Source organism: Haemorhous mexicanus, chromosome Z, assembly GCF_027477595.1.
Source record: "Haemorhous mexicanus isolate bHaeMex1 chromosome Z, bHaeMex1.pri, whole genome shotgun sequence".
Lineage (NCBI taxonomy): Eukaryota > Metazoa > Chordata > Aves > Passeriformes > Fringillidae > Haemorhous > Haemorhous mexicanus.
Window position 1 is genome coordinate 41,882,941 of NC_082381.1, and position 25,284 is coordinate 41,908,224.

The 25,284-nt window shown below is 41.0% G+C and overlaps 1 protein-coding gene and 1 pseudogene across 2 annotated transcripts in view; one reads left to right on the forward strand and one right to left on the reverse strand.

The window, feature by feature from the left end:
- Positions 1-409: 409 nt before the first annotated feature.
- Positions 410-1,313, reverse strand: LOC132322205 (Golgi to ER traffic protein 4 homolog; annotated as a pseudogene).
- Positions 1,314-8,610: 7,297 nt separating this feature from the next.
- ACO1 (aconitase 1) overlaps positions 8,611-25,284 on the forward strand; it is a 38,694-nt gene continuing 22,020 nt past the window's right edge. For both annotated transcript variants that reach the window (XM_059874138.1, XM_059874137.1), the window contains exons 1-4: positions 8,611-8,747; positions 20,201-20,324; positions 22,052-22,220; positions 24,336-24,473. In XM_059874138.1, coding sequence (XP_059730121.1) covers positions 20,228-20,324; positions 22,052-22,220; positions 24,336-24,473 — 404 coding nt within the window. In that variant the 5' untranslated portion in view covers positions 8,611-8,747; positions 20,201-20,227. The remainder of the gene's footprint in view (positions 8,748-20,200; positions 20,325-22,051; positions 22,221-24,335; positions 24,474-25,284) is intronic.

Genomic DNA, 25,284 nt, shown 5'->3' on the forward strand with positions numbered 1-25,284 from the left:
TTCAAGATCTTCTTTGGAAGAGGGCAGAAGGCAAGGAGGTTTTCTCAGAACAGAGATGGTATTGGGTAGGCTGTGAAGGATGAGCCCAATGTTTATGCTTTATTAAAAGACTGTGCAAAAGGAAATACTGCATCAGAAACTACAGACTGTTTAATCAGTCCCAGCCGCTGGATCGGAAATCCATTAGCAACCGCTCCGATTAGTTTGTTTGGCTACTTTTCGTTGGCTTCTTTCTTTCTTTTTTTTTCCCCCCATAAATAATATAGACTGACAGTATGAACATTCCACCAATCATTTCTAAAAGACCAGAAGAGCCCTTTTAGTAGCCAAGAAACAAGATTCAAATTCCAAAAGTGTCTTCAGAGCCATCGAATCGCCAGATTTACACAGCACCCAATGACAACAACATTCAGTCGAGCTCAATAGGACTGCTGTCTTCCTGACCTGATCTTCTGTGTCATTATCTTCCCCAGTTACCATCTGACTGTTTAAAAGATTTCCTAGCAATCCCCAATAGGATGAGGTCTGCTTGGGCAGAACTCCAAAGAAAAACTGTCCTATTCTATCTAGGTTCTCATTATACAGGGGGTCTCTTTTCAGCGAAGGGTGCTACTGTTCGCACAATACTGTTTGTACTGTTAGTTTTCCTCCATGAACTGCCAACAACAGAAACCAGATGAAGTTTAGCAGTGGATGCAGAAAGGGTGGACTCTTCTCTATTGAAGGCTGTTTCTGTGTGTATGTTGTAGAAACAACTGATGTGCTGGTCTTATTTTTTAAGCAGAGAAATTGTAGTATTGCCTGAGCTACAAACATGTCCATCTCACTGCGGTATCTGTGGGACAAGGAGTATTCCATCAGTATATTTACACAGCCCTGACCATCTGTTGAGTGCAAGTGATACCAAGATTCACTACAGTTTTGCTCTTTCCACAAGGTAATAGCTAGTAATGGGTGTAGTTTTGGATGTCCCAGTGTTCCTGATCCAGCATTGGACCATTTTAGTGCTCTGGATATGAAAGCCACTCTTTTAGGAGAATTTGGATCCATTAAACTAAACAATTTAGCCAAGTTTTCTAAAAGGTCTTCTGCTACTTTTGCATCTGACTTCTCCAAAGACTCCAAAACCAGCATGGACTGATCAGTAGCACTGTTTTGCTGGTTATGACTGAAAAACAGTAAACCCCTGAATACATTAAGTTCTCTTGCTTCTGCATGTTTTCCTTGTGACATATACCTGAAGAAGAGCATCCAGTACATCTGGTGATGGCCTGACGTGATAGCGAGAAGACATGATAAGAAGGAAGGCAGAGATAGGGCAGCCCAGGAATTGCCCAGGATAAGACAGCCAGGAGCTGTGGAGGAACATGGCTTTTGAGTAATGGGACGGAACATGGCCTGGAGTCCCGGAGAGACACAGCCAAAAAAGAGCTGCGAGAAGTGACACAGCTGGGAGAAGAGCTGCAGAAGTCTAGATTTCTATTGTAAAAAGAGGTACAGCTGCAGTCCAGCAGGATCCTGGGGCAGTGCCATGTTCCCCTGACTGCTGCTGGGTGCGCAGACTCCTGGCCCGCTGACGAGCACCCTGCCAGCCCTGGCTACCCTGGCTCTTTCATCGCTCCAACCCGAGGAGGTGGCGTAGCTAAAGCAGAGCGGCGATGCGAGAGCAGCAGCAGAGCTCTGAGAGACAGAATCGTCAGTATGGTGACCCACAGAGAGCTGAGATACCAAGTTGACTAAAGAGAGGTAAACCAGCCCAAGAACTAGAAACGGAGTAGTTTTATATGCTTGTAAAACACATGTAATGTATTTAAATATTTGTATAATTGTTAATCTTAAACAGAATATATAAATATGTCTATTTAAACACGTTTTTTTAACTAAAAGAAAAGGGGGAAATATGGGTGACCTTGTCCCTGATAAGTCCCAGTTGTTCTAATTACCAAAGAAGAAGAACAGCCTTACCCTTAATGGTTGCAGCTGTGACTAATAAAGATAAGTGTTATAAACGGGGTGGGTTGGCCAGTCAGGGAGAGTCTTGAGGAAGAAGACCTTGAGCAGGTTGAGGAGCCCTGAGGAAGAAGGAATGAGCCAGAGAGACAAAGGAAGAGAGTTGCTGCAGCAAAAGATCTGCTGTGAGGTCAGTTTGGGTCTGATGGAGTTAGAGACTGGCCTGCAGTCATAGTTGAGCTGGGTAAAAACCTGTGGTCAGAGGCAGCAAGGAATTACTTGGAGTCATTTTCCAGCAGGAAATAGCCAGCAGACAGAGTCTGCCAGAGAAATCAACAGTAGGAGCTTGCTGTAGTCAGAGTCAGGATGGCTAAGCTCTAAAGAATAAACTAGGACCCTTTTCACATTGTTAAATGTGAGAGTCTGTGTCTTGGCTCATTTCTACCCCTAACAAGAGGTCTGCTGCAACAGATTTCTACCACAGGCCACTGACATAATGGAAATCTAAGCGCTGGAGTGTTGAAGTGCATTACGAATAAAAAAGGTGAATGAGATTTCACTAATGGAAACGAAACACTGAGGGCCTGGTAACACTTCATAGGACATTTCATAGGAGATCCCATTGGGTAGCTTTCTCTTGGCACAATCACAGCTTTTTCTTAAGGTCTCTAGTAAATGAGGCCGTTTGCTCACTGAAGAGAGATTAACAATAGAGGTACTACTTGCACACAGAGCAATAGTAGAGGATTTCCCACTCTGATGGCATCTAGATGTTGTGCTCAGAAACAGGGTAAAAAAGCCCACCAACCTCTGTCTTCTTTGCTGTTATCCCCTTCTTCTGTGCTTGTGTGCAAAGAATTTAACTACTTGCAAACGGGCAAAAAGGACAACTTTTTTGAGCTCTGTGCTCTCACTTGCACTAGCGGTCAGGGTATATCTGTCGTGATGCATTTGTTCTCTGCCCTCGGAGGCAGGAAAATATGTCAGGGAAGCATTCATCCTGACTGTGCCATGTCATAGGAGATCTGATCTGCTCTCTTCAGGAAGCCTTGGAAGCAATTAAGTGGAATGTTCTTAAGTTGTGATTGCTGGTTTTATTCAGCATGTTAATTTGCTGGGGGAAAACTGAGGAATCAAAAAGCAAAATACTACTACAAACACCTTGGGTAAAATAGGCAGTATCCAATTTTTCACTGAAAAATAGTTAAGAACACTCACTCATGTTTAGGCATAACAATAAGTAAAATGTTACAGAAAAACAGTCTACCATTAGAGTGCAGCAAAGGAATTCTTACTACTCTTCTGTGCATCTTTAATGCTCCTTGAGCAAAATGTGGATGTATAGGCAGCATAAAATGTGGACCTGTTTTCAAAAAGCATGTTTTCCATTGCTTTCTATAATGTTCCCCTTGTTTTTAACGAAGTTCTAGGAACAGGTGCCTCTTGGGTAAGGGTTAGGGACTGTGTGCGCAAGTTCTTTAGACAGGTACAGTGGCAAAGTAAAAACCGCTATCTTAGACTAGCCACATGATGGATGGTAAATTGCCTGGGCTCCAGAGATTGTTTCTTCTACCAACTTTCTGCATTAGTTTACTCCCCACTTCATCCTGCTCTATCAGATGAGTGACATCCTCTGTCAGAGTCCTGAGCTCCGTAAGGGAGTGTTAATGCTACCGCAACACAAACTATGAACAGTACAAGTCCAGGCTTACTGTGTGCAAGGGTGTTGTACGTTGCCTATACACCAAAGGTTTAAATAACATTTTGAATATCAGTTGTTTTCAAGTGAACATTTACAGGAATCTAGTCTGGGTTAAAGTCCTCTACACCATTCTAAATATGCAGGGAAAGACACTGGTGGTCAGCAAAGACTTCTGCATTTACTGCAAGTTATGTCATTACTCTTGAAAGGGACAAGAACAATCCTTCCACTTCAATGGTGCAAACAGTTTTTCTCTCTCATGCTCCATACAGCAACTATAGGCTGATCATAGATTATCTGCTTTGGAAGAAATTCTCCAAAAGCATTACATAGTCTGGTGCTGAAGGTGCAGTGCTGGCAGTGAAGAGTTTTACTTGTCTCAGACAATTTATTCTTTAATTTTGGGTACATGGTCCCATCCTCAAGTCCCTTTTCTTCAGTCCCTGTGGCACTGTCGAATAAATGCTTTTATTCTGCAAGAAAACAGTATTATTCCTTGACAATACACTTGAGTGAGTTTCTACTTGGGACTAAGAGGAGAATCTGAACTTCCAAGTCAATGCCCTCTCAGAGGAGTGACAACAAACCTCTGCTAAACCCCATTTAACCAGTAGATGGCAGAACTTTATTCTTTGTTTTGCTGCTGAAAATGAAGTTCAATAAATGTAACTGCAATTTTCTGGACTCATTTAAAGAAACACTGTTAAGTAAACCAGTGCTAAGATCAGAAACAAATTATAACATATTTATTAAAATATGCCAACCATAGAATTTCCTTTGGAGGATACACAATCATTTAATTAAAGAGGGAGATGCAGTAGGCCCTCACTTAGTTCAATAACCAGAATCCGCTGTGGTATTTCTGAGAGGTCTTCTGGGAGCTGTCAAAAATCTCTATTTTCAGACTTGTACTCCTCTTGCACACTGACAATTTGAACAGCTTAAAACAGTCATGACTAACAATGAAATCTCACCATGAACTCCTTCATGAGCCACCAAACATTTTCCTGTACTCAAGACAAGCTGTAGGCCATAACCTGCAAGCTACTATCTCTTCGGTTCCTTCACAGATGGCTTCCCAGAGTGAGGAACACTTTTACTGAGTGTTGAACTCATTTGAATATATAAATTCATATGTTTTGTAGAACATAGTATGTTAAATGTTATACCCTAAGGTGCTACTTATGGGGACATGGCACTCCAGAGCAAACCTCATCAGGCTTTTTCATTACAGAGAGCCAGGAAAAGCAGGACACATGCATACACTTCTTTTTGCTGACAGGTCCAAAGCTCTGGGTCCTCTAGGCTGCCCACTCAAGTTTATTGCCTCCCTGTCAGACCTATCCTAGCCCAGTTTAAGACTGATTGCAGCAAACCTGTGATTGCAGCAATCCTGTGATTGCTGCAGCCTCAGTGATCAGCTGAGCTTGCATGGAAGATTGCTACAACACTGAAGTCTACTGCTGTATGTTAAGGCTTTATTGACTGTAACAAGCTGAAAACAATCATTGCCAATTCAAAGCATTTCTAGCTTCTTGATAGGACAAGAAAGAGTGAAATATGTAGAGAGACACAATAGTGAAGTCAGCAATTGAACAGATATGATGTGCTTCCTGGACTTCCAGGATGTTGGTGAATAACCTCAAAGAACACACCAGAAGGAATCTGATATTAGACCAAGCTTCTTGGAAATGGATTTCAGTAACACCGAAAGAGCAAAGGACCGACACATAGTTCCTGTCTACTGTGAAATAATTTCATGAAAAAGCCAAAAGCACTCTATGATGTACATGACTGCAACATGAAAGGCATTGTTATTCCTATTTTCAATAGGAAATTTCAATCAATTTTCACTGCAAGAACAGAAAATAATTTGCTTTAATCCTGATTTAGCACAATGCATGATTGTCCAAGAAAACTGTTGGACGTCCTTGCAATCTGATCCTAAACCCAAGAACCCATTTCAGTAAACATCTTTCTACAAACAATAGATCTAATATAGTTCTCACCTCCTGGCAGTCTTGGGAGAAAGGTAAACCCACAAATTTTTAGGCATGTGCTAAATAAGACACATTATTGTAAACTGAGCCCCAGTGAGAAGAATAGTCAAATGCTGGAAACACCAGCAATAACATTCAGACAGCATTACCATAAACCCTTGAATGAACAGCCTGTGCTCCAATCCCACGATAGCCTCTGTGTCCTTACAAAGAACCAGTAGAGGCTGAAGCAGTTCTGCCTCTCTTTCTGGGACACAGAATCTTCCCTTGTACTATCAACCTCAGAGGCCTTCCCTCCCCACAGAACAGAAAGTACAAACCTTGCAGATATTCAGTGGGAAAAGTCAGAGCTGATGTAAGGATTTCCCATTTCTGTTGCCGACCTGCTGTTTTCACTAGTCTTTGCTTTTTGTCCAAGGGATTTTAGGTCAAGCAGATTTTGCAGCAATTGCTTTGGTTTCTAGGTATAGAGGATTTTATTCATGATTCAAAACTTAGAGATATACATGAGCCTTGGAAGTCTCTTCTGTTAGAAACAGAATTTCGTTCTGTTAGAACCAAATTAAAATTTTCAAATTTCTTTTTAAAGGAAGTGACCCAGAGAAGCATTACAGGACTTAATCCCACAAAGAGGAACATATTTTAAATGCCTTTATTACTATTAATTAAACATATACAAAAAGAAAAACTTATATAAAATAATGAAACATCTAAAGCTCTAAAGTTTTAGAAATTCTCTGGCTTTTCAGACCCTTTCCTATTTTGTGGTGTTATGTAGAAACACTGGCTTCCATCTTCAAGAGCCAAAAGCCAAACTACAAACATGTGTTCTGCCAAACTCAGTCTTAGGAACCTCTCTGGCCAAAGGTTTGAAAACAATATTATGAATTAATGTCCAGTTCAATGTTAACCATCTAGTAAAGCAAATCATGTGTTCTAAAAACCAATACAATTCTAAAAGATGGACTTAGTGCAAGTGAATTATTCCATGTGGTATTTATGCTGAAAAGAAAGCAGGCCAACCTGGAAGTGATTTTGAGCAATAACTCAAAAGTACTGTATGTTGTAGATTACAGGCTATTTAGAGGTATCAGGTCAGAGAATAGCAGGTTTAACTACAGATGGTCCCTAGAAGTCTCAACTGTTCCAGTGAAATCAGTAGCAGGTATGTCACAGCCAGGACTTCCATATTATGTTAAGAAAAAAAAAAAAAATCCTACTCAATGTATCTTGTTTGCTAGATCTTGGGGTCCTTCCCATTGATTTCTTCTGGTCTGACAGTTCCAGCTGTACAGTGTATGTAGGCAGGAGGATCTGTCAGCACAGGTCAGTGTGCAGGAATCCAGCCCACAAACATCCAGGTGAGACATCATGGTCATTTTCTATGTTTCATCCTTCTTTACAAGTTGAGCTAAGCACTTCCATTTTCACTTACCTGGGACTTGCTCCTCTGCAGCAAAGCTAGCAAGTAGCTCAGTTTGCTCTTAGCCTAAGCTTTCTTCGGGTAAAAACAAAACATCATGGACCTTGTTCTACTCCAACTGTCAGTGGTTAGCATGTCTCCTAGCCGGCGACCTCCAAGACCTTACCAAGCCTTGCAGAATATTTACATTCCTTGCATGCAACTCTTCTTTACTTTATATACATTTTTTTTCCTGGCATTAGATACTTTTTCATTTCCTTAATTGTTAAGCTAAGTTTCCTGTCTGACCATCCAGGAATCACTCTGGCAGGCACACTCAGACCACATGAGCTGGAATGGAGGTCACTTCACAATGGGTGGCTCCAGTGAGCTGAGAGGTGCCCTGTTTGACTCCCAACACACCCCACTCTCACCCACCCAGGTTTCCTTACTGGCTGGACCTCAGGTTTCCCATGACAGAATCTCAGACTCCTGTATTCTTACAATGGTTTTATATCATAGTGCAGTGACAAAATAACAGCTAAAGCTGGTGTCTCCAAGGAGGGACCCTGAACAAAGCAAACCCTGGGCTTTTATACCCTCACAGTCTAAGTATGTGAAAACCTGGGGTTTTCCAGCTGGACCATTGGCTCCTGCTGTGTCTTAGTGTCTGCTCACCTAGCTGGGCCACAGTGTCCTGCACTCTTTGTTGGGTCAATGCCAGTTCCTAGCCTTTTACTTCTGGCTCCTGCTATCCCGAGCTCAATGTGAAGGTCCCACTGCAGCTGTACCCTGACTAGTTGCACTGAATGTATTCCTCAACATTATTCAGGCCCAAACCGTATACTCTTCTGCTGGGAACACGCTGGACACTGATAAAGTCTCCATGGCACTCAGCTATGGGGGTGATGTAAATTATGTCCTCTAGGATGTTCTCTACTCTGATATTGTTCTTTAATATTGACGTCATGATATTGATCTTGACCAGCTTGTAAGTAATAGCCTGTTTTTGGCAACAGCCAGGCCAATCAGCTGTCCTCTTGCCAAGAGAAACAGCAGGACATCCCATTCTTGTTGCACGACCACGAGGATGAGGATGCAGTCCTGTGTGTCAGGTGGTGTCCTGAGCAACACCTGTTCACTTCCAGGCCCAGGCTTCACTGACAGCATCTCTGGACTCCTCCAAAGCCTGAGCAAGCGCTCGGGCTGTGAGCACATGGTGTACTTACGGCCGGCACAAGGCACATCACTGCCCACACCCTGCTGCCCATGTCACAGTGTCCGTCTTTCCGATAACTCTCACCGCAGCAGATATGGCCTTGACCTCGGTACCACCCTCCTACCCACCCTTCCACACTCGCAGCGCTCCCTCTCCTCCTACATCCATGGAAAGGGGCTGGCCGAGGAAAGCACCGGCTCTCTCCGGGGCCAGGGCTGCAGGCGGAAGGAGAGGGCCCGCCAGCCTCGCGACCCCTCCGCCGGGCTGGCCATCCGCTCGCTCGTCCTCCCGCTTGTCCTCCCTCCCCCCCTCTCTCCCTCCCGCTCGAGCGGCTGGCGGCCATCCCGCCGCCGCTCCGGCCTTGGGGCGTGGGGCGGAGCCCGCCGCCACCGCCCCTTCCCTGTGCCTGCGCCCGGCGGCCCCTGACGGCGGCGAGCAGCAGCGGCCGCGGCGGTTTGTGCTCCTCGCTCCCTGGTGAGTGCGGGCCCCGCCGTCCGCCCGGCGCCGGCGGCTCGGGTGCCTGGGATCCGCTTTCCCGGCCGCGGTGTACCCGTTCCCGGCGGCCGCGGGGAAAGGTCGTGGGGTGGAGGGGCGCCCCTCGGGGCAGAGCCGGGACGGGTGCGGGCCCGGGCGGAGGGCGGGGACCGGCGGGTAGCAGGGCCCGTGGGCAGGACGGGGGATCCTGCCGTCTCCCGATCCCGGCTCCCGCGGTGGGGGCTGGAAAGAGCCGTTGGATGCTGCGGAAGGAAGGCGGCTCTGGCGGAGCAGCCTCTGCGAGGCACCATCTGGTAGCAGGGGCGGGCGGTGCGGCCCCCGCCGCGGCTCCGGGCCCCGGCTGGCGGAATCTCCAACACCCGGCTTGGGGCCGGCTCTCAGGGAGTACAGGCGGCGGCTTTTGCAGTGCGGTGAAAGAGGGTTAGGTTTAGCTCGAGAAGAGCGGACGTGGAAGAGAAGTTGCGCTGCCTTGTCCTCATGTAGGTGAAGCTTTAACGTTGATTTTCCTCCTGGAACTGTTCGAGTCTTGTTTGTTGGTATTTCAGTAGTATCTAAATAGTGGAGGATAGTGCGGACTATACCTATCAAGCACACAGCAACTCCTCTGTGTTGAAAAAAACCTCAGTAGATCTGTAACATAAGTGGGACAGGGAAAGGATGAAAGAATAAAATTGGAAGGTGATGCCTATAAAGTGTTGGGTTTTAATAATTTTGGGTCACAAAATAATCTGTTTCATGTTTATAGCACAGACAGCAGGTGCAGGTATTCTGTAACAGTCCTGGAGGTCATAGCACAGATGCAGGTATTTGTCTTCTAATTTAACTTGACTTAGGACTGTGGCGGTGGAGATGCCCAGTTTCAGTAACTGGATCAGGTATATGTTTGGATCAGTCCCCGTTTATGTTCAGTATGTTTCCACGTTTCATAATATCACCACAGTTCCCATTTATTTTTTAACTGGTGGTTGTACTTTGATATTTAGTTTCCACCTCTAAAGCTGGTAAAGGTGGGGGGAGGGAGATAAAGGGGAGGACAGAGAGATCTGGACTTTAGCATTTTTCAGTATCAGCAGGAAACTTGGTCTAAAACAGAGGATTCTCTCTCCAAACAATTGGAATTAAATTAATATCTCTGAGTACTCAGTGCTGTTACTATTGTTCAGACTGGCTTTATCAATCCACAAAACCGAAGTAAAGGAAGACCACCCTAGTGAAATATTAACACTGGAATGTTTATTTAGTAATGCTTTGCTTAAAAGTGATTGTGCTTCATCAGAATGTCCTAATAAACTTCTGGCGATTGTTACTTACTGCTTCAAAGAAAGTAAGAGGAGTGTAATGGGCATAGAGTAGGAAGTGCAGTTGAGTCTTGTGCCTTCCAGGATCTGTGGTGTGTGTGAGGATTTTTTTAGGAAAATTATCAATATATTACTCTTCTCAGACTTTATAAGATAGAGGAGACTCCTGGAGAAGATTTCCATGTAAAAGGAAGTCTGATCACTTAGCAGTCCTTTACAGAGAACATCATGCAGACTGTTGCTGAATTGAAAATACCACAGGGCTTTCAAACTGCAGGTTTTTGTCATATTCCATTTGTAATTTAGCACCTTTCTTTCTCTCTGGTTGTCTTTGGCCAGAGGATGATACACTCCAACTTTGATACTATTTGTTTTTATAGTAGTAGTGGAAGAGCCAAAACAATAAATGCAGAAAATTAGAGAAGAAATAACATTTGAATAATAAGAAACGGGAAAAATCTCTTTTGTTAGTGCTTTCAGCATAGACTCTCACTGCAGCATTGTGAGAGTAAGAGCTGGAAATTTGCTCCCTCCTTGGAGTAACAATCCACTTAAGATAAATGGAAAGATGTTAATTGAAGAGTGATCCCTTTGTGTCTTGAAATATAGAGAAGGTAGAGAAGAGTCTTAATTGTGTGAAAATGAGATAGATTTTTTCAGGGTTTTTGCCTTCACTGCTGCCTTAGGGATTAATAAATTCAGAAGATTTCCTTTAGGTATTTGGCACTCCCTTGAAAGAATTGGGACATCCCACAGCTGTAGGGTCAGGACTTCAGATGCTTGTGAAAGAGGGTGTTAGTTTTGGTTGTTTGGGTTTTTTTTCCCCTACCCTATCTGTGTGAAAAATGTTATGAAAAAGGTGTTTTTAAAATGTTTAGTGGAACTTAATTTGCCTCCCCAGGAAGCTTGGCCAGTAAACTCTGCTAACAGCTAGTTTGAGTTCATAAAATCATATCAGACACACACTTGTTCTCCTAACAGACTGAAGCTGTGGGTGTTTGAAAGCTGGATTCATCTCCACAAATAGTTGAATAGCTGCTGAGATTGCTGGTAGAAGTTTTTGGTGTGAGAAAATTATCTTTATTTCCCGACAACAAATTCAGGATTTGTCTTGAAATGGTATGAAAAGTTAGGACCCCATAGTGTCAGATTATTTCACAACAGAAGTAATCCTCTCATCAGTTCTTCATCCCGAAAGGATCCTTCCACCCACATATCTTCAGTAGCTCTGAAACAGTTCAGATTTCAAGTTGCAGAAGATGAGTTTTCAAGGTGCAGAGAGAGCAGTTTATAGAGCTGGTATAATGGTAATGGCATGAGTACAGAGCTGATTCACAATACTCTCATTTTGTTTGCCTTTCCCATGCACCTCTCCTGCATTTCTTCACCCTTCACAGGAGTCTTTTGAAACTTACAGACCAATACTGAGATGTCTTTTAATCCTGCCTTTTGACATTGAACCAAAATTTCAGACCAAATTTTTGTACAGATGCTCTGTATTTCACACTTCTTGCAGCACTTCCATGTTAGTTTTGTGTTTTTTCTAGCTAACACTGAAAGCTAGTTCTTTGTTAAAACGGGTCCAAGCTGCATATTTGTTCATGAACAGTCTAAGAGTACTAGCATAGCGTAAAAAAGCAGCAAGTTTGTATAGAGGTAGGAAGTAGGTTAAAGTTCAGAGCTCCTCTCTCAGGAGCTGGGAAAAAAATTTCAACACTTTATTTTTTAGTGTTTGGTAGTCTCCAAATAAGCTTCATTTTATTCTCAGGTGTAATGCTGCTCATTTTCCTGTAGCAAAAAAGAAAAATTAGTCTGAACTTTTATCTGGGACACTCAGTGGTGAGTGTGCTGAGAAAGCATTCCCTTAACATTTATACCTGCTTAATTATGATCTGGATTTTGTTAAGACTAGATTGCATTTCAGAGGCTGTCTGAGAGCGCGTGAGAGTACACTACATATTTGTGCTTGCCTGGGTTACCAAAAGCTGGTGAGATCTGTATGAGAGAAGTGTTTTGACTGTCCTCTTAAGCTGTGTTGAGGTGAGAGAGGAGGTAGCATTTAGCTTTCTGGAGGGATGATGTGAAGGAGTTTAATATCTACATTTTGGAACTGGGGACCTAAACTAAACTTCCAGCTCACTTGGAGTTGGAGTTACTTTAAGACCTCAATGTTTGATTTCACAAACTTGATCTCTGACCTAAACTTTCAGTTCCAGTATGTGTGATACAGCATTGGTAACAAAGTGCAATGGTCAGAATACTCATGACAGCCTATGAAATACACAGATTATGGGAATATGCAATTAGCAACCTGTTTAGTGTGTTGGAAGTTTAGCACCTTATGGATCTGCATAAGTAAGTATTTTATCATTGCAGTCAAAAGTTTCAGGCCGCAGGAGAAAGCAGGAGCATCTGCAGTCCAAAGCTCTGTTTGTTCTAGTACAGTGTTTCTCTTGAGCATTAAAGTTGAAAGGGGTTCACTGAAACTTTGCCTAGAGATTAAGAAACCCTCATTTTTCTATTACTGCATTTTTTTTCCAGTGTGGAATACTAATGTAGTTTATACTGGCAGAATAGTTATTTGGTCATCAAATTGTTAGTGGACTTCTCTTTAAGTATCTATGTGTAATGATGGACCTTTCTGTGTAGTGAAGAAACACAAAGATTCTTTCTGGAGTCTCTTTAACCACTGAAATCTCCTCAGTGTCTGTTAGCAGCAATGGAACAGTGTTTATTTGTCACATAGTGGTCTTATCTGCCACAAGGTAGAGTGTTAAGTAATAAGAGCTTCTCTAAATCAAAAGAAGAAACCTATGTTTATTGCAACAGTAATTGCACTCATCTGTTCTTTCTACATCCAAGAGTAATTATACCATTTTATATTTTTATAAAACAAGACTCTGCTTGTTCTACTTCTGGTGTTGAAGTCTATCCAAATGCTGGGGGCATGTGTGGGCTTGAGGTATTTTTTGCTTATGGTTTGTTTGGTTGGGTTTTTGCCATTTTTCTGTGGGTAGGTGGGGTTTTTTGTTGTGCTGTCATGTATCTGGTCATCTGTCTGTCTGTCGATTTACCCAGTGTAGCAAAAATATTTTTCTTGGTCAATTTGAGTATTTAAACTAAAAAAAAATCCTGCCACATGGATGTATTTATTAGGATTTTTTTTTTTAACTGACTTGAATTATGGATGGATTTACTTAGTGAAGTTTTACTATTTTAAACACCTGACTGATCCTGAAGAGAGGTTCCCTTTCCATATCAAAAATTAAGGCTTTTGTCAACATGCTTAACATGGGTATTCTCCCTCCTTGGTTTTTGGGTAAGGTAGGCGTGCACAGAACATGGTGCAATTCCAATATGATGGAAGTTCCTACATGCTGGACCTCCTTAGAGATCTTTATTCATGGCTATGCCATCTATAACTTAGGTAAATTGGAATTAGTCATCAATTTTTTTAATGGGGGCTCCCGTTGAATAAGATGTGAAACCATGAGAAGAGCTATGAGAAGTTTTAGAGGCTCAGGGGCACTGAGTAATAGCCCTTATTAAATAAGTGCTGTTCAGCTATATGTAACTGCTAGAAATGTCACAAAGTGCATGCTCAATGTTGTGATGCAGAATTTATAACTCAGTAGCCTGCTGCTCTGCTGCAGCTTCATTTAGATTTTTAAAGTTGCTCGCTTTTGCTATTTGGGGGTGCTTGTTGCAAACTTTGCAGCTAAGTACAGATACATACAGCGGCGCTCATTTGAGTGGACAAAACCAAGGGAAATAACTCGTGGGCATAAGAGTGATAATTGCAACAGAAGGTGGTAAGATCAGATTCAGCATGGATGAGAAATGTTGCATTTTTCAAGCAAGGCCATGGATATTGCCTATGTCCTGCCTTATTACCAGGCAAGGACTTTTACCATGGTGGTCCTGCCAGCTCACCTCTTTTTTTCCCCAGTTTTCACTTGGAAGTTTCATCATAGAAACATCATATTTTGTCATGTTTCTTCAGAAATTTCCTTCAAGTACCAGCAAGTCTGAGCCTTCCCCTTTTTCTTGATGATTGATAAAATTGCGTCTTTGCTTTGCCTGTGTGTAATCTTTTTTAGCATTTCTAGAGTCTGGTAAAATGTTGAAATTAAACTCCTTCCTGTCTGAGTGTGTGCTTCCCAGTGGTGGCCAGAAATTTACCCACATTTTAGGAAAAAGAGCATTTCATACTTGAAATCTGTTTTAGTTAAGATACCCAGTGTTTAGTTTTATGAAGGGATGTCTAAAATTAATCTCTTATCATTGATAACCTAGGCACCCTTTCATAACTGGAAAGACAGCAACTAAGAAACCAAAGATGGAATAGGAAAAGCAATTGTGGAAACATGTTTCTCCAAGTGAGATGAAATACACGTCTGTACTAAAATGCAGAATAACCATGGCTGTTCTGTTCCTACTTTATGGCCTGAAGCTTAGACAGTTTTCTCATCCAGAGCCTTTTTCCCCTTCTGTAGGTCAAACAATCTGTGTCTTTGGTTTATCATCAGGTACTTCTGTAATAAATGTGGTTATTACTAACCACAAGTCTTCTGTTAACATTTGTGTTGTGTACTTCAGAAAGAGCATGGTTTACTGCCAGCATGTATGTAGGAAACCACTCCGTGTGCTACAGTTTTCTCTTCTTCTGCATGGTGAGGGATGAGTGGGATGCTCTGATATCCCTAAAAAACCCCAAAATAATACATATGGTTGTAGTATGGATCTGTTTCCACTCAATGAGTATGCATGCCGCTGTACTTTTTATAAAGAATCTCTTTTTTTTTTTTTTTTTTTTTGTAATGTGAGATTGCTGCTTTTAATCTGACTAGCTGTGCTCAGTTTCACCTTCAACTCTAAAGAGAGTAGAAAAGTGTTATAATAGTGATGCCTAGAACAGCTTTCAGACTTTCTCAGGTATAGCAAGAGACTAAATTCATTTTTTCATTCTCTTTGATCTTCATGAGATAATTTATTCAAGTGCAAAATTACAGGATATATTATGATATTTTTTCAATTCCATTAATTTCAGTAAAATTTATTTGTTGTCATTGTTCCATGTTACAAAACTACTTTTAAAAGGGATCTGAAGTAGAGTCAAGGAGTCACTTTTGATCAAGAATGTGGTTTAAAGTGAACCAAGTCCTTTTCCAATCAGTGTTGTTGAGATGTGACCAGTATTGTGTTTACGTTAGATATCAGAAAGGTGCAACAGCTGAAGATTTGAAAGCACACATAGAACACATCTTGAAATCTCCTGTGATTTTTTTTTTTTTTTAAGAAAAGATTTTAAGTTATTTACTTAAATCCTTTTTATGGAAATCCCCATGAGACTTTAATATACTTTGAATGTGTCTGATGTAGTTGATTAACAAATAAGAGAAGACAAAGAAAGAGGATGGACAGACCCCTTTTTCCGTCTGTCCCCCTTGGACTTGTGCACATTTCTTATGTCATGATCATCAAAGGGTGTGTCCTTCAGGACCCCACAGAGATAACCACAGACAGTACAGCCAGCAGGCATCTTTGCAATGATCTTTTGGCGCTAGTGAACATCTGAGGTCTTGTGGTAAAAGCTGAGTTTGCTGGCACACTCAATACAGATGAAGTGAGGAGTGTTGTACTAAGATTTTGTTTGTTCAAAAAGCCTTTTTAGAGTATCACAGTGTAAAATTTGTGTTTCCAGAGAAATTTGAACTGTGTCATATATAAGGATCCAAACAGCAAGAGACAGCTGTTGTGGCCAAGGGTTCATTCTCTACCCTAAAGGGCAAGATGTTGCATTTGCAAAACACAGCTTCCTTTTTTTATATTTGGAAAGTTTTGGCCTTATCCAAATAAATTTGCCCCTCCTGGTATTCATGGTTGCAATCTTTCTGTACTTCTGCTTCTCTGAGGGAGAAGGAAAAAACAGAAATCAGACTTACTATGGTGAGCTGATGTGCAGTCTGAGTGAATTGAGGTGCATTCTAACAAGAGATTGAGTGTGATGGCACAGTAATAAGCTACTGCGTTGATGTAACAAGGTGAGTGGAAAGCAATATTGATAGGGAGTTCATATTCATAGATGATCAGCATTAGTGTGGACCAGATTGTGGGTGTTCTCAGATTTTTAATAGTAGGCACTAAGGAAGGGCTAAAATTAGGCTGTTGTTTGTCTGGTATACTTCATACAAGTTATGCAACTCTTTAAGAAGGTTCCTGTATCTTGGTTACCTCAAATAGTCAGAGCATGGTGCTAATAATGCCAGGGTTATGGATTAGAACATCATATGGGCCATTCACTTGGACTTGGTGGTCCTTGTGTGCCTTCCAACTCATAATGTTCTGTGAGTCTGTGTCAGTAATGAGATGCTCCTTTTTTAATCATATTCTGCATTTTCATGTTTGAATAATCCATGTTTTTTTTTATTTTATGGAATCTCCACACAGACAGTTTTAAGGTTGTTGGGCAGAAGATCAAGTGCATGTCTTGGTATTTCTGAACAGGTATTGATGTGTTCACGCGTTGGCCATAGTCAGCATGTGTGACCCTGCGTGCTGCACCAGTTCCAGGCAGACAGATGTCTGCTCACCCATGTTTGTATATTTACATTTCAGTGCCTGCAAAACACAAATAAATATTCCTTGCTGTAATCACAAGTTAACCTGTATCAAGTTAATAAAAAAGTTAACCTGTATCTATCGTAAGGATCACTTCAAAAGTTTTTGTATACTCGGTGTGCAGAGTATTGCCCCCAGATTTCTTTTTTGCAAATCACTAGTTCAGAGTTGTGTGCTGTGGCCACTCAGTTTATAATTTACTCTGTGGAAATAGTAGTTGGTATGACTGAGCTTCCTTGTCTCTGTGAAATTTACTACAGTAATGCTGCTAGTTGGTATTTTTTTCTAGAGATTTTACCTCTTTTCAAGTATTTCTGAATGGCTTCCAGATTTGTTACAGTGTTGTTCATATCTGTGTGACCAGGCAGATGAAAAGAACTTGTGATTAGGGCTTGGTCAGCCCACAGTTTGGCTTATTTGTGTAACTCACTGACGAGAGGAGATTTGTACTGAAGTATCTCATACTGTGAACCAAAAAAACTCTGTTCAGGGAAGAGGGTGATGTCTGATAAAGTAATGTTAACATGAAGATAATGTGTCATAACATCTTGAATTTCTGCTGTGATTTTCCAAGACATGGACTTGGATGGAAAATGTTCAAGCTGCAATTTATACTTGGATGAGAATATGTGAAATGAGTACAATGGACTCATGGTCATATCAAATTAATGATCTGCTTTATCTGTCAGAGGAGATCCGAATATTTTCTATCTTCGGCTACTCTTAGACTTTCCCATGAGAAACTTATATGAATAAAATAAAGTTCTCAAAGTGGAATGCAAAAAAGTAAACCTTAACAGGAGGGTGGCTGGCAAGAAGAGGAAGGAAGAAATTAATTTTGATCATGCTCAGTTGTAGAAGCGCAGAGTTTGCTTAGAGGAATAGCTAGTAGTTCGTGCTGATTAATGGTCATGACACCTAAAACTTTAGGGGCTTGTGTACAGGGTGAGTATCTGCAAAGCTGGGAAAAGGAGTTTCAGAAATGACTTGGCAATGGAAATGTGAGAGGTGATACATATGAGGTTGTGTGTGTGTTTGCAGTCTGTTCATTTGCCAGCCTTCCAGCTTCCCTAGGCATTCAGCTTTTTATCTAGACACATCCATTATTTTCTTTTAAAAAATTCTGGAAATATGTCTTTCTCTGCATTATCTTGCTGCTTTACACCCTGGACCTTCTTTTGTTACCATTTCTGCTATTTCTCTTTGGTTGTCTTCTAAATACATGGATTTTGAATTTTGAAAATACTGGAATACTTTAAAAATCCCTCATAAATGTGTTCCACATAGTAGTATTTCCTGAACATTGCATGAAACTAGCAGGTGAGATAAATAAACTAATTCTTTGGCCTTGCTGTGTCTCTTTTTAACAAATACTGGACTTTGTGCATCCTTTTGCACCAGTCTCCAAGGCCTGTCATATGTATCTCCTGCCTTGTTTGTTTTTTTGTTTGAAAAGTTTTCTTGTTTGAAAAACTGGGGCAAGAGAAGATAATGGTACTTGAGTGAAGACAGGAACAGTACTCTGGGAAAACAAGGGATCTGAAAATCAGGCCTGTGGTTATCTCTCTACTAAAAAAATTTTAATCGTGACTGGGAATGTTGCCAGGCACTGCAAGAGAATTGTTCTCACTGTTAAATTGTTAGCTTGATCCTTGGCATGTGTTGGCCTAAGCCAACGCTTTCAGAAGAGACTTGGGCAGAGTTCAGGTCTTCAATGTGTCCTAGGAAGTGATCCATTAAGTAGTTTGCATGCAGTTAACCTTTTCTGGACATTAAGAGATATTTCTATAGTGAATTTAGGCCCCTTGCTGCTAGTTGGCCTTGCAATGGGGAATATCTTAGGGTCTTTTAATTTCTGTATGTGAACCTAAAAGTCCTAGGTCCCAGAGGAATGCTTTATCCAGCAAAAGCCACAAAACCAGTAAATCAGTAAGCAACTACAAAAAAAAAAAAAAAATTCAAACTAAAATGTTGTCTACAATAGAGACTATCTAAATTTTCTCTTTGTAGTGACCCTAACAAATCTTTCTGAAATTAGGAGAGTTCTTTTCATCTCCGATAGCATTTGTAATCTTAGTCTGTAATACTTTCTGTCTCAAAATAATAGTGTTTTCTGTTTTTGTTAAATTGTTTTTAATTTTGAATGTAAATGTCTGTCAGTTTAGCTTTAGATCAGTGCCACTTCTGTTGGTTTTGGCTGGGATACAGTTAATTTTGTCCCTAATTGTTAGTATGGGGCTGTGTTTTTGATTTATGCTGGGAACACATTTGATAACACAGGGATGTTTTAGTTCTTGCTGAGCAGGGATAACACAGAGCCAAGGCCTTTGCTGCTCCTCACCCACCCCTGCAGTGAGGAGGCTGAGGGTGTGCAGGGAGCTGGGAGGGGATGCAGCTGGGACAGGTGACCCTAGCTGAACCAAGGGGTATCACACAGTCATGCTCAGCATATAGAGCTGTGTGGAGAAGGCAGAGGGAGATATTCAGGGCCTTCCCAAATCATCATGACATGTGATGGTGCCCTGCTGTCCTGGAGATGGCTGAACTGCTGTGGAAGAGGTGGATGTATTCCTTGTTTTGCTTTGCTTGCAGGTCTAAGATTTTGCTATATCTATCAAATATCATCTCTATCTCAACCCATGAATTTTTTCATTTTGCTGCTCTAATTCTCTTCCTTTCCCCACTAGAACAGAGCAAGGGAGTGGCTGTGGGTGCTTAGTTGCTGCCTGGGGTTAAACCACAGCGCACTTAAGAAATGGGACTGTGTTGTCATGGTGGTTTGTAAATCATAGAGGCACAAATCGCTGTCTAGAAACAGCATAAAGAAGAAAACAATGAAGACATTGAATTTCCTTTGTGAAATTGCGTCCACAGGAGGGCAACAAAGATGGTGAAGGGGCCAGAGCACAAGTTCTGTGAGGAGTGGCTGGGGGAGATGAGATTGTTTAGCCTGGAGAAAATGAGGCTCAAGGGAGACCTTACCACTCTCTACAACACTCTAAAAAGGAGGGTGTAGCCAGGTGGGGTCAGTCTGTTCTCCCAGGCAGCCAGTAACAGGATGAAACATATTCTCAAGCTGCACCAGGGAATGTTTATATTTGATTTTAGGAAAAATTTATTCCTGACATTGGAATAGGCTGCCCAGGGAAGCGATGGACTCATCATCAAAAGGTGTGTAGGTGTGGCACTTGAGGACATGGTTTAGTGGTGGATATGGTGGTGCTCAGTTAACAATTGGACTCAATGGTCTTAGAGGTTGTTTCCTGCTTTTAAGATTCTACGATTCTAAACTATGTAGTGTATCCGTGTTTTTCACAATACTGCTATCTTCTTCAGACCTTTTATCTCTGATGTGTTACAAGAGGAATTGTGGTGGAAGGGGAATGACTGACAGTACCTTTGTCTCTGGTACAGGCCTTGTGTGTTGGATAGATACATTGTAGACTGTGGGAAATGTACTTAGTATGAAGGACAAATGTCATGAAAATGCCCTTGATTTTTCTTTTGTTTTAGAGACACTAACTAGGGTCTTCAACAACCATGAGCAACCCTTTCGTACAGATTGTGGAGCCACTGGACCCAAAACAGCCTCTGAAGAAATTCTTTAATCTAAGCAAATTGGAAGATGCGAGATATGGTACGTTGACAACATAAGAGAAGCATTTTGTTAATACTGATGAATAGAACCTGAACAGACTTGGCCACTTTGGATGATACTTGGTCTCTGGCAAGAACTATGAATTCAAAAGGCAAATCTTGAAAACAAAATTTTAGCAAAATTTAATTCTCGAAATTTAGAATGACAGAAATATTGGCAAATCGCAATAGTATTTTCTCAGCATACTGTGCACATAGCAGTCATGTTTTTGCTGAGTGGTTGAGGAGAGCTAGGCAAAACTAAGAGCACAAGTTTTCTTATACTGCTGAAGGCTGGAAAGGATCTAACACTGATATGTGTGACTGAATGAATCAAAAAGATTTTTCAGCTTTGAAAACAGTAGTGGATAGAGAATCCTTTCTGAGGAGGCTTTTTCCCTAGTTCCTCTGACATTTCCCAAATCTTTCAGTGGTACTGCTAAAAATTTTAGTGTCTGTGCCATTGACTGTGACTTAGAGACTTGAGTATCTATACCTTAGAGTTATCTGTGGTGGGTGTTTGGTGTTTCAAAAGGAAACAGGTGATTAAGGAGAATTCAGGGAACAAGAGGAGGAACATTTTCTCTGAATGTCAGCAACACATATCCATTACAGGCTCCAATATGTGACCCGTCAATTAATGTCAGCCTTGTTGGGTGAAAAGCAGAGAAGAGTTTTAAAGAATAGACAAATACACGTTCAGTGTTACCAGTTGATCCATTCCAGGATTCCAAGAGTGATAAACTCCAGATTCTTTAAAGGACAAAGGAGGCAATTCTCACTATTCAGCATAAAAAGGGAATAGCTTAGCAGGGAAGGGCAGGAGAAGATTCTAAAATCCCCCAAACAACAACAGTAACAATAATGCCCAAAACTCCCAAATAAACAAAATCCCCCAAAACAAAACCCCCAACAACAGCAAACCCAAATTGTTCTGAATTACTGTGTCCTGAATAATAGATTTTTTTTTTATTTTAACAATAGCTCTAATGAGGTCTCACTGAGTTTAAGTGACTTTTATGTCTTGAGGCCAGCCCTGTGTAGGAAGTTGTAACAAACTTCTCAAAAGATTTTAAAATGTGAATATTTTGAGAGGGAATCAAGCAAATGTTATTAAAGTGGACCAGAGGAGGAAGGACTGAGACATGTTTGGGTTTTTTCTTCACACCCATTCCATGTAGTAGAGCTGTCAGGACTGCTCCAATAGTATTTTGTGTCATCATCTTTAAATATTTCTGATTTGAAGTAAAAGAAAATTGATAGGTGCCCAGTCTGACTTTCTTTCAGTTTCTATCTCTTGAGATGAAGAGACTGCATAAGCCACTAAAGCTGTGCTTTCCAACATGGCAGGTAGAAAACTATGCTTTTTCTGGTGCATTTATATGTCTGTATTCAGTGATAAGAATGGGAGCAAACTGCAGAAAAACAAGGTGAGCACAGCGTGTTTTCAGGGTTGCTGTGCCATGGAGGATGGAAAAGTCCCTCAGCAAAGATGTCTACTGTGTCACAGGAGCTGAGATAATAAACCTGCTGAAAGCATCAAGTGAAGGAGGTCAGTTAGTACTGACATCCTGGCAGAGCTGGAGGTGGGAAGAGGGATTTGGATAATTGGAATAAAGCCTTGTGAGAAAATGGGGGACCTGTCTGCCCCTGGCACGGAACTTTGCACTTCCTGACATATGCCCTAAGGTGAAAATTGAGTTTGTTTCTTGCCTCTTACCCATGCAGCTCGCCTGCCATTTTCCATTCGAATCCTCCTGGAAGCAGCAATCCGCAACTGTGATGAGTTCCTAGTGAAGAAAGGAGATGTTGAGAATATTCTCAACTGGAAAGTGATGCAACACAAGAATGTTGAAGTTCCATTTAAGCCTGCAAGAGTTATTCTGCAAGACTTCACGTGAGTCTGATGGTCTCCAAAGCAAGGAAGAGGGTCTTTTGAGAGTGCAGCAGTGCTCAGCATGGGATGGAGGGGTGAGCTGAGGGGAAGAATAGCAGTGAGATATTTGGAAAACTCTTTTTCAGCTTTCCTTGATGTCATGCTACAAACAGCACTTGGAGAGGCAAACACTCAGAATAAAAGCATTGAAAAAAAACTTTTCTGAGATGACTTTTCTGAGATGGAGCAGTAAATACCTTCACAAAACTTCAAAACAGGGGAAGAAAATGGGATTGATAAATTGCATCCAATTGAGGAAGTTTGGTGTTTAGAAGTTATTCTTTGAAGGGGTGGTATTGTCTATTCTCTCTCTCTTTCTTTCATCTTTTTGGGTTTTTTTTGTTTGTTTTTGTTCCCTAGGGGTTCTTGCTTTCAATTTTCTACCTATTTCAGTTCTCATTTAAAACCCACATAATTTCTTCCTCTTCTAAATCTGTGTTATTATACATATAGTTTTAAAGACTTCTCTGCTGTTGAAAAAATAAGCATATTATTTTTCCCAGAAATGCAAATTGAGATTCCTACCTAATGGACTCTAAAAAATGGGCCTTGTTATTGCAGTGAGTCCTCAGGTGTAAGTAATAATCATACAATAGTCCCTGTTCAATGTGGAAAGTCAATTTTCAGGTGAAAGAATAGCATCTAATTGTTCTAATGCAGCATTTGATTTGCAAGTGTACTCACTGTTCTTGGTATCTTTGTCCTCTGTCTTTATAAAATGTTTTTGTACATCCACGGTAAGCCCAGTGCAGCTACGCTGCCAGTTGATTTTCTTCCTCAATGGTAAAGTGTCTTAGCTGTCATAACCTCTGTTATGCATTTTCGCAGAGGTTTTCAAAGTGCTAGAGACCCAGTACAGCTCAACTTAGACATTAGAAAATGTTGGCAAAACTTTAAATGAAAGAAGTGCTGATTTCTTAGCTGTTTTTCATCCACTAGCTGTTGTTAATGTTTTGAAAAACTGGAGCAGAGAGGAAGCTGAACTTTCAAGCAAGCAGTGTTCCTTCTATTACTGCTCTTCTTTCTTGCCCACTACTCCTGCTGAGCTTTAAAAATGTGCCTATAAGTCTGAAGAGCAACTGCATTCCTGGAAAAGGAGCTCTTGGACAGGCCTCTGAGGACCTTTTTAAAAAAAGGCAGCTTTGGCAACTTTCCAAAAGCCATGCAGCAATTATATTCAGGTTGTCCTGGTTTAGAATTATCTAACTTCCTAGTTAGGATTATTCTGTATTTATCTTGAGTTGTTCTAAGATGGTAGAAGGATATTATGTCTGTTCCATATTAATTGTATAACATTCATAAGCTGGCAAAAAAATTCTTCTTTCCTCCTACCCCCCCGCCTCCCCACCAAATTCCCACAGGTAGAATAACACAGAATTTCATATTTTTCCTACAAAAAGGTTATCCTGGAATATCAAACTGCTGAACAATATAAATTAATTGCGTCCAGTTTAGATAATGTGGATCCTTTTTCCTGTGTATTTTTTGGTAATTATTCAGGATTTTCAAGGTAAAATTCAGTAGGAACAAAAAAGCCTTTTACTGCTGTTCTTGTGTAGTTTCTGATATTTTAAAAAAATGTAAAAACTTCCTTATGGTCAGAGTTAAAGACACAAATCCTTACTGCTTTGGGATGCTCTTACAGAAATGTAGTTTTTTCAGTGGGTTGCTCATTGATGCCAGATCCTTATAAGCACATCAGAGAACTCTTTCTGTTTTAGCACCCAGCAAAATCAGATCAGTGAATATGTAAGAGGGTTTTCCAAGTTGGTTGAAGGTATTATGGTAGAATATAACTCAGTAGAAAACTGAGAATATGTGTGCAGAGAAGCATTAGAAGCTGTGTTAAAAGAAATTTTGAAAAGTGTATGATCTCTTAGACAAGTTAAGTGCTGAAATTTCAGAAGTTCTGTTTGCTACTTGTTATTTGCTTGCATTGAAAATGGAGTGCAGTTTGCTTTGTATGTGACAGTAGCTGTCTGTTCTCTATCTCAGGATTGGGTTTTTTTTTTTTTTTTTTTTTTTTTTTTCTCTTTTCCAAATTGTTTCACCATGCTCATTTTGTTTCTGTTGTAGTGGGGTGCCTGCTGTGGTTGACTTCGCTGCAATGCGTGATGCTGTGAAGAAACTTGGTGGGGACCCTGAAAAAATAAATCCTATCTGTCCTGCTGATCTGGTGATAGATCACTCCATCCAGGTTGATTTTAACAGGCAGTAAGAATAAAAAAGTCACTCTTTACTTCTTAATGGTAGTACGTCAATTGAATCCAGTTACTGGTCATCAAGGTAGTTCTACTGGTAATACTGTTAGCATTTGTACTACAACATTCCAGACATTAAGAAATTTTAAAGTTAGACTGTTGTGTCAGCTGTGGTGAGTTGGGGGGACAATTTTCTCTGTCTGTGGTGAATCTATCAGCAGCAAAAGCCTGTACTAAACTGTTGATAGAAAGAGACTCGTTCCAAGCCTGTGTTTGTTGTACTTCTCTTTAATAATGCTGCGTTATTATTGATCTCTCAGAAATGGCATTTTTTCCCATGTGCACTTTTTTGACCCCATAAGGGTTTCTAGAAAGGATGAATGAGAATATTTGTTTTCTTCCTCACTTCTCCAAGAATAGAGGTGATCTGAACTAGGTTCATTTCTGAGGAACTGCCTTCTGCTTCAGTGCCTCCAAGCAGAAGAGCATGAGACACTGCTTACTATGGCCCCTATGAGGTCTGGAAAGAAAAATAAGGCTATTAAATCCCCAGCATGCTGAGGGCAAAGATACAAAGACTCACTAGGATTCACTAGACCTACAGTGAAATAAAAGACCTCTGTATACAGGTCCTTCTGCCCTCCAAGGTACAAAAATAGGGACCTATTGAACTAATCTTCCAAACAGATCCTGCAGTCACATGTTTTATGGTGGTTTCCTTCCATCTTGAAGTTTTTTGGTATGTAGTTACTAATCATTGTTTTTTGTCACAGCCTTATTTTATTTCCATTAGGCTCATTAACATATGCAAGAAAATAGAGATT